We start from the raw sequence: 9,226 nt of genomic DNA on the forward strand, positions 1-9,226 counted from the left end.
TTTAGATATGCTCTTTTATGTAGGGAATTATTATTATTAAACATCTCACTTTCGTTACTCAACACCCCATCCGTGACCCAACGACGCAGTCAGTCTACACTTAAGAATATTTAGCTGCCCTATACACTTGGCAGAGTAGAAGCTGTCGACTAAAATAGCTGTGAGTTCGTGACATTGCTACGGCTGGGGTGCTGGATAATGATTTCCTTTATACATATTTATTTTTTACTGAAAAATGTGGCCTTATAGTATCTTTTTCACCGTGACTTTGCTGAGTAACCCAATTGCTTTGCCTAAAGGTTATGCATACATAACCTTAGGTACTGATAAAAACCGTCTCCTACAGAGTACACTTGTAAAACAAAAGGTTCCTGTCTATAAATCCATACAAGCAGTAAGAAACAACAGTAATCCATCTTAATACGCCAAAAAAAGCATCATATGCTCAAGTTCCGCCACAAAACCTTTCAATGCAAAATCATTCTTTACCAAGGTCCATCGTAGTCGTCACCAGCATCGTATTCTCCATCTTACAAGGTATCCCAACCCCCATTGTTTATGTCTGCCTCTAGCTTTCGGCTGATCAGGCTCGGAACTCCATGCTTGAGTACCGTGCTTCTGATCATGGAGTCATATCGTTTCTGGTTCAAATACAGCTGTCGTCCATGTCGCAGCTGTGGGTCTGTCTCGCCGTATTTATCAATGTACGGTGCGGGCGTGAACGACCCGGAGCGGTAGAATAGGTAGACGATAGCACACTTCCGCACATTAAGGAATACTCCAATATTCCTTTGGCACCTATCACAATGTTAGTCATTTGCAAATTCGCTTTTGAAAGGAAAGGAGACAGAAACAGAAAGAAAAGAGAAATTGAATGGCCGTACTTTTTCATATGTTGCTGAGCACCACCAAGTTTAGTGCCATCCGTATCAAGCTTCTGGCAACATGTGCCCTGGCTGCAGAACAAATCTCCACAGAATAGACAAATGACGGGATCCGTGAGATCTTTACCCGTCGTAGGGCACTTCCTCCTCGCTGCTTCTTCGATCAAGGTATCAAACGTTCTGGGGAGCCCAATGAGTTCGAATATGCCGGGATGGCTGACCATCGCTGAAGGGACCAAGTCGGGGAAACCCTTAGTCCAGAGCACTTGGTGCTTTACCCAGCCAGTCACTAAATCGGGCGTAGTATTGGGCCATCCGCAAGTCATGGAATCCACCGTCATGGCTGCGCACATTTCATCAAATGTCGGCAGCTGCAGGGCCTCGGTGAGGCGATCGAGCTCATCCGCGTCAGGGGTTGACGAGATGTGGTTGTTAAAGTCCACGCCGTATTTGACGTGCAGGAATATTGTTGTTTTCCGCAAAAAGGCCAACGCATATTTCTTCACAAATGAATACCATCCTTCTAGAGTGTCTACACCTGGCTGCTGGAAACCTCGGTTTTCTCCCATGTCTGGAATATCGTTACCAGACCTCGCTTGAAACTCCACGCTCGATTTGCTCAACTCCAGAGCGAAATCCGCAAAGTTGTTCATGACAGGGTCTTGAGTCTGTCGATTGGTCAACGTGCCGAACCACAAGCCTACCGGCATATTGCGACCCATATGGAAGACAACCTTGACAATCTCCGCCAAGTAGCACAGCCTGACAACATGCATTATGTCGACGTTCTGGGCTACCACTAGACCGTAGCTGCATTCAACTAAAAAGAGGAAGGGATCCATGCTCAACAGCGGTGGGTAGCTATACAACCGCCGTCGCGCATCACCAGCTTCCGCTCCAAAATACTGCGCCATGAAGAGCTGGCCATGCTGCTGCTCTGCATCTGCGATGAATTCGCTTTCTATTCGCCCCCCTGGAAGAGACTGCCGACCGCCCATCGCTATATATGCCGAGGTGGTTTCCGCAAGAATTCGTAGATGGGAGATTACTTGCTCTGGAATCTTCTCAATCAACGTCATCCCTGGCTGAGCTTCGACTCCACGTTGTTCTATCTCCACAGAGGATATGGTGCACCCAACCACTTGAACCAGTGTATCGCTCGAGTGTAAATCTTCCCCTGCCTGAATCTTATCCACAGGGTAACGGGTCTCCAGCTTGTTTACCACAAGAGTCTCCTTGATGCGATGGTAGGCTGCTAATAGCTCCAAGAGTAGAAGCTCGTTGGCGGTTACGAGTTGCTGATTGGCTCCTGCTTCTGAGGTCTCCGCGGCGGCGGCGGCTCTCGAAGAGCTGCCCGATGCCCTCAGCGTTGTTGACGATCGGGCCTCCAAGTCTTCCTTGCCTGTCCAATGAGGATTTTGAGGAGGTTTTACTTGAGTTATCGTTTGTAGTAAACTGCCGGGAAGGCTTGGAGTGTAAATATCTGGTAGCCTTGAATCATCCACCTCACGGGCCTTGCTACCGCCGAATGGGTACGATGACATTTGCTTATCTAGAAAATCTTCAAAGCTTTCCTCTGCTTGGAGATTTCCCGGATAGGATTCCTCCAACCCCTTCCAGACGATTGGTACAAAAACATTACCCAGAGCCTTGCAGAGGGGGCATACAAACTCGTGCCGGTTAATGTTCTCAGGATGATGTCGGGCAATCTGATGGGTGTGGCGACGATTTGCCGCCTCAACGTACTGTTCAAAACAGCTGTAATGCATCATATGCCCACAACTGCTAGCCACTGGTCCCGCTCGTGAAAGGGAGGCCTTGAATCCTCTGCCAATGGTCTGTCGCTCGGCAAGGAATGTGTCCCCCTGAGCATTTAGTTTCTCAACCATCTTTCTGTTTTCTTGGGCAATGCCAAAGGGACGAATATCCTCTGCTGACCGGTCGAGGTTGCATGGGGTTTGAGAAGCTTCTCGGACGAGGTCAGGGTCTTGAAAGTCTGTTTGACGAAAGATGAGGCTCTCATTTATTTGAGCAAAAGCACCATACAGACGTCGGTCATCGGCTTCCTCTTGGCATAAAATACAAGTTCCAGTTGGATACTTCCAGTTGTGTTTGCGATCTTCGGCTTGCTCTGTCTCCTCCTCGTCGTCGTCGTCAAGGTCAGATCCCCAATCAATAGTGCCTTGATTCTCCAGGAAGCTCTTTTGCTGCTGCTGGAATTGCGCCATAACTCTGGCCTGGCGATCGATAGCTGCTTGCTTTCTTCTCTCGCGCTCGCCGTCAACAGAGATGTTAGCTGGGGACGCGGTATTAACGCGATCCAAGGGCAGCCCAAGTTTCAGGAATTCCGCGTTAAATGTCGTCGGTCGTTTCTGCTTGAGGCGCTTGAGAACGAGGGAAATTCTGGGATGAACCGCTTTGAAGTCCTCATTGGTAGACAGCATATCTAAAAGCGAAACAATAGTCCTGGCGTCCTTTGCTTCGCGCATAAAGTTGCTTCGGGCGATCCGTGTAAGGGCGGCGTGGACAAAGGATTTTGGAGGTTTCCCCAAAATATCCGTCTCAATGCTTTTATCTTCCATAATACCCAGTAGGATAAGGTGAAGAACAACTTGGAGGAATGTTTCGAGCCTTGTGTTAGGCACCGACGGCGTAATTTTGTGAGATGTTAACACGTATAACAAGGAGTAGTAGATGACCTGTGCAAAGACACCAGTGCTGGTAAAATCAGCTAGATGCTGGAATAAACCGGATGGTATTGGTCGGAGCTTAGGCTCAAAGACGATCTCGTCTACGGCCTTGCCTGTCTTTTTGGCCATCTTTTTGCGGTAAGCAAGCTCAGACTCCTCACGTTGATTCTTATTGTAGTGTGCAATGTAAGGATCAATCTCTTCGATGAACTCTTGACGAAGCTCAAAGGTTCCCACATCGGACACGCCCTCAGGCGGCTTGAATGTGGCCATCTCATCCAGCACCTGGTGGAACTCTTCCGACTCTTGGTATTTTTCAGGGAGCTTCAAGCAAATCTCGTTGAACGAAAGGGGCTTGAGGCACAATACATGGATGATATCTCGGCGCATAGCCAGTAGCCGAGAATTGGGCTGATCCTCTGGGGCGATTAAACTGGTGCGATCACTTAAGAGAACGATGAGGAGATGAATCATGTCTTCGACAACATCGAGGTGCTGGGCATCATCTTGAGCTTCTGAAAAAACTTCAAAAATACCCTTTACCCAATTTTCCATCCCAAACCGGTCAATGATGGATGCTAAGACTCGAGACGGATCACAGACTACCATTGCTGTTTGCAAAAGGAATATATCTCGATGATGAGAGACATCTCTCTGCCCAACTCCACGGTAGGTACTAGCTTGATGGCGGAGGCTAATACCATTTCGAACCCACATATTGGCTTTTATCTGGGCTAGCCAAGCGCAGACGCGGAGAGGGTAATCGAAGAGAGCCATCAAATAGTCCTCAGGGTTATAATCTTTCTTGGGGATTTGTATAGGTCCTACAGCCATGAGCCTTGGCTTCGACTTGAGCTCTTGACGAGTGAAGCTCAGCAGGGCTCGCATTTTGGAGGCAGGAAGAGACCTTCCACACTCAATCAACCAAGAAAGCGTATAATGCAGGCCATGGTGGAAACTGATAGAATCTTTTTCGACAACGAATTGAACAACATCATACGATTTGCCCTCAATATCGAACTCCAAATCGCTCATCGTCTTGAATTTCACCTCATCTTTGATCTCCCCTTGTTTGAGCCTCAGGCGATCCCCGCCAACCGAATTGAAGACGGCAGCCTTGGCAGCTATTCGGATGGCTCGCATGAGATGACGCATCTCATCGGGTGGACACTCGCGGTATGCTTCAGCCAGATTTCTGGCTTGCAGATTGATTTGACGAGTAACCAGAGATGCGGTAATCCAGGAATCTGCTTCATATTCAACATGCTCGATAACCGCGCGAACGTTGGGTCCTATCCCTTGGTGAAGCTTCACCAAATCCAGAAATTGCATCAGGTACCTGGGTTCGCTTCTGAGCCGCTCTTGGACATGCTGAGAGCTGAATAGGTATTTTAAATCTTGGTAGAAGTGATACATGCGCCTATTAGTGACTGAACCACTATCAAAAGCGAGGACCGCAGTAGGCGAGATATCCCAAGGATGGCCGACTTGTCTGGTCGTCAAGAACGTGTATAGAATTGCTAATAAGCTTGTTAAAAAGTTTCCCCGCTCTATTACTTCAGCGGTGATGGACGCTGTCGTTAGCATCTGGAGAGAGAGGTTGATTATAGAGTGATCTGGCTCTCGATCTCCAACAAGGTAGAGCTGAGCCAGGATGGTGTAAAGGCTGGCAAATCGAAGGGCTAGAACCCGCTTGAATTCAGGGATCTGAACTACAGTAGAGATGTATAGAGCACGTAAGTCGTTTCTGACTCTTTTCCACATTCGTAGATCGAACAGGAGTAGCCAATCTAGACGCACTCGTTGAAAGACATCTTCTGCTGGCGGGACAATCTCTGATCGTGTGTATGCGGCCGGTGTTTCGAGCCAGTATAACCCAGGATTTGGCATAACCTTTTCTGATTTGCCAGGCGTTTTGGGGATTTCGATGTTTGCCTTTGAGTACATACTCTGCGTAATGAGAGGCTCTTGCATGTCGGAATCGGACGGTGTGCCCTCACGCTGCTGGGTATTTTGGTCTGTTTCTCCAGGGGCCGGTCCAGGAGCAGTGGCAGGAACAGGGGGCGGTGGTGGTGGAGGCGGGTATCCAGCTAGAGTTGCTTCGTGGTCTTCCAAAGCTTCGTTTGGTCTGAATGCCATATCTAGCTCAGAAATACTGTCTCGAGCATCGACCATTATGACATCGTCGTCTCCGTCATCTGAAAAGGAGCGATTGTCATCATCGTCATCATCATCGTCGTCGTCGTCGTCATCATCATCGACGTCTCCAACGTCGACATCGATTTCCACCTCCAAGCCGCCTCTGGCTCTAGCAGCAGCTTGTAAAGCTAGGATGAAACGTGCGTTCACATTGTGCAGCATATCTCTTGATTCCATTCGCTGATCCTCTTCTTCCTCATCATCAATGAGGCCCATGGTATGAGTCGCGGCACTCCCTTTCCTCCAAGGCTTCATAGCCTCTTCGCATATGGTGCGGCGGAGAACGAGGTTATCGTGACCGATTGAGCAACCAGATATGTCACTCAGCCACTCGACTAAAGTGCCGCACATCTGTTCCCGAAATGTGTCTCTTGCTGATCGAATGGTTATCGTGACTCGGATGGCTTCTAGAATCTTTGCCATTTGTAACAACCGATCAACATCGTCTGAAAATATCAAAAGGCTTCGACCGACTGCATCAGTTTCCCAAGCATCCTTGCTTGCCTGTCGACGGGATTTCCTACAAGCACGAGCAACCTGGTCTCTGACTTCGTCAACAGTGTGCTTTTCATCATTCCACAGCACCAGTGCAAACTCGGTGGGATCTTCGGTGTCTGGAACATCTGAACCGTAGTATGTTGATTGTAGGCGGGACGTTTCTTCATCCTTCAAAATTGATTCCTTTGTTTTTGACTGGCGAAGCTGTTCGGGCGAACACGATATAACGTCACAGATATAATCGAATGCCCTTCCAATTGTCATTTGCACACTATTGAGGAGGTCATCTGGAAGCGAATGGGGCGCTTTTGGGTCCTTTGCATGAGGGCCAGACGCCATGTCGGAATGGATGGTGCAATACAACGGCGTCTTCCAGGCTTCATCATCTCCACAGTCGCAGCAGCCGCTATTTCCTACTGAGATCTGAATCCTCACCATATGACCGGTATGATCTGTCGCATCAAAACATCGGCTACATAGGCAGCACGTCTCGTCCGTCCCACAGGTCCTGCACATGTAAGAAGCTTCGCCAGGTTTGAAGATGTGACCACATCGTTTCCCCCGGGCTGCTTCTGTATATTCAGCACCTTCTACGGCGCCTTGGGCATCGCTAAGCTTGAGGCTTTCGGACGGTCTGCCCTCGGGGAACAGAAGCCGCATGTACTCATGGTTGCCACCAGCGAGAGACCAGAAAAGACTGGATAAGAGCTCTCGGGCAGCTTCTTCTGTATATCGATAGTTGTATCGTGCAGGCAGACTTCCCAGGAGCTGGCAAAGCTGCTGCTCTTGAGTTGATAGGGGGTTCTCCATGGTCATGAGCTCATGATGCAGCTCGTAGTCCGATTAAGAGTAGCAACAGCGGGCAGCTGGTAACGAGTGGCGTAATGCGCGAGGTGGGGGATGTTTTTGGCAGTTTCAGCTCGGGCAAAAAGAAATGCTCGCTCTGAAAGGCACGTCCGGCCGCGGTCGGGGCTTGAGATGGGCAAGCGGGCGTGCAGGTTAGGTGCCAAAAGGAGTGCGTAAAGTATTTGCGGTGTCGGTGGCGCGGATATTGGAGAATGATATGTTCTGGTCGAAGTTTGATCTGAGGTGGGTGAAGATCAGCTACTTGCATCGTTTACTAAGACAGCAGCGAAGCACTGTTAGGTACCACTAAACTTCGACTGCTGCATTTTTTGGGGGCTTTACTGGCTCGCTCTACCCCTCGGTGACAAGCCCCGGGTCGACCGACGTCAGAATCCGGTGCTGCACGCACAGTGGCCTTGTCAAAAGTCTGTAATTAATCGCATGTGCTTTTTATTTTGCATGCACCAAACGTAACAAGTGTAATGAACACACAATTATCTCATGCCTGAATCGTAAAGCTTAACTGCGTCCCGCGAGCTCATGCGCGCGCCAGTTTGGACGATGGGCATCAGCATCGTACGACCGTAGCAAAATCACATCACAGCTATACAGGCCAAGAAAAGGAAAAACAAATAGCTGTGAACCGTTCTATTTCTCGTTTTATTTATACACTTTTCCCCAAGGCAGTCCAATTCGACACCCATTCTATCCCGAGCAACGTGGAGTTTCTTTACTCCTCATCCTCGCCGCCCTCAATGTACTTGTTTCGGATGTCCTTCCATTGGCGCTGGTTCCCTCGTTAGCCATCGTACGATCCTTCGCTTGTCGTCATGTGAAAACTTACGCCTCGGTTGTTGCTATCCCAGATCTTGTCCATGGTAGAGTTGAAACCGCTATCGCATCACTGGTTAGTCTTTTGTTCCGTCTTGCAGTTCGATCGGTATTGTAGGGTCCTCATACATCTCCCAAGCAAAGCCAGCGGCGAAAACTGTCGCAAGCATGGTGTAGTTCTTGCGGAACAGGGTGCTGTAGAATCGTATGTTAGATGCGAGTCAACGTCGTTCGTTTGTCGTCGTGGTGACTTGCCTGTAGATAGAGTTGGCGAGAGACTGCGCACATGCGCGATTAGCTATTGGCACGAGAATCGGGCGAGCTGGGTTGCTGTAGTTCTTACCATCTTGGCTTTAGCGAGCAATTGAATGCTTCTGATACAGTCGCGGGTGGGTAGAGACCGAGGTTCTGTCTTTGGCGGGTTTTTACAGAGGATAGGAATGGCCTCAGAAGAAGTTCTGCTAAGGAAATTCGCGAAGAGACAAGCAGGAAGTAAGCAACGCTGATTGGTCAATAGCAACTCAATTTCGGCCCCACAGTTTTCAACCCGGCGTCTCCCGCCAAAGCTCTGGTTTAGAGAGTCATGAAGTTTGGTAGGATATGATGGAGAAAATGAAGAATGAATAAATAAGAAATACGAGTTTTCTCATATTATCTTTTCAGTAATTTATTCCTATAAAAGAACCATAGTTCATGCGTATGCCAACGATTCTAACATCTACAACTCTCTTCTTATGCACCCATACTTGATTATAAGGCTATTTTGAGTACCCATCTAATACATTAGCTAATAAGATATAACAGTATGAGAACCAGTAGCACCAGTAGCACCAGTAGAAATAATAAAGGTAGTACCAATGGTAACACTAGAAATGGTAGAAGTAGTAGAAGATGATAGAAGTAGTAGAAGATGATAGAAGTAGTAGAAGATGATAGAAGTAGTAGAAGATGATAGAAGTAGTAGAATAAGTAGAAGTAGTAGAATAAGTAGAAGTAGTAGAATAAGTAGAAGTAGTAGAATAAGTAGAAGTAGTAGAATAAGTAGAAGTAGTAGAATATAGTATAAGTAGTAGAATATAGTAGAACATAGTAGCAGTAGTAGCGGCAATATTAGCAAGATAAATAATTGAATACAAGTCGTTATGTAGGCTGCGTTGATTTCCGGCTAAGGGTATTAGAAGTCCCTACCTACATTAAGGTAGATCTATCTCTTTCTTGCTGATACTGAGCAGATACCAGACTCCGCGACAGAGATTTTTAACTCCTTATGCACATCAT

The 9,226-nt window shown here is 47.9% G+C and overlaps 2 protein-coding genes across 2 annotated transcripts; both read right to left on the reverse strand.

Moving 5' to 3' along the window:
• Nucleotides 1-186: 186 nt before the first annotated feature.
• On the reverse strand, nt 187-7,376 carry GGI43DRAFT_395847 (uncharacterized protein). Its single transcript, XM_083204901.1, has 2 exons — nt 885-7,376; nt 187-798 (listed from the first exon to the last, which is right to left on the reverse strand). The coding sequence occupies exons 1-2, from the start codon at nt 7,085-7,087 to the stop codon at nt 531-533; spliced, it is 6,471 nt and encodes a 2,156-aa protein (XP_083063967.1). The 5' UTR covers nt 7,088-7,376; the 3' UTR covers nt 187-530.
• A 374-nt stretch (nt 7,377-7,750) lies between these two features.
• GGI43DRAFT_395850 (cytochrome b-c1 complex subunit 9) lies at nt 7,751-8,392 on the reverse strand. The gene is made up of 5 exons (XM_083204902.1): nt 8,292-8,392; nt 8,204-8,226; nt 8,078-8,143; nt 7,962-8,010; nt 7,751-7,904 (listed from the first exon to the last, which is right to left on the reverse strand). The coding sequence occupies exons 1-5, from the start codon at nt 8,292-8,294 to the stop codon at nt 7,848-7,850; spliced, it is 198 nt and encodes a 65-aa protein (XP_083063968.1). The 5' UTR covers nt 8,295-8,392; the 3' UTR covers nt 7,751-7,847.
• Between the last annotated feature and the right edge of the window lie 834 nt (nt 8,393-9,226).

The sequence above is a fragment of the Trichoderma evansii genome (genome assembly GCF_050947405.1).
Source record: "Trichoderma evansii strain SZMC 28006 chromosome Unknown GGI43scaffold_3, whole genome shotgun sequence".
Taxonomy (NCBI): Eukaryota; Fungi; Ascomycota; class Sordariomycetes; order Hypocreales; family Hypocreaceae; genus Trichoderma; species Trichoderma evansii.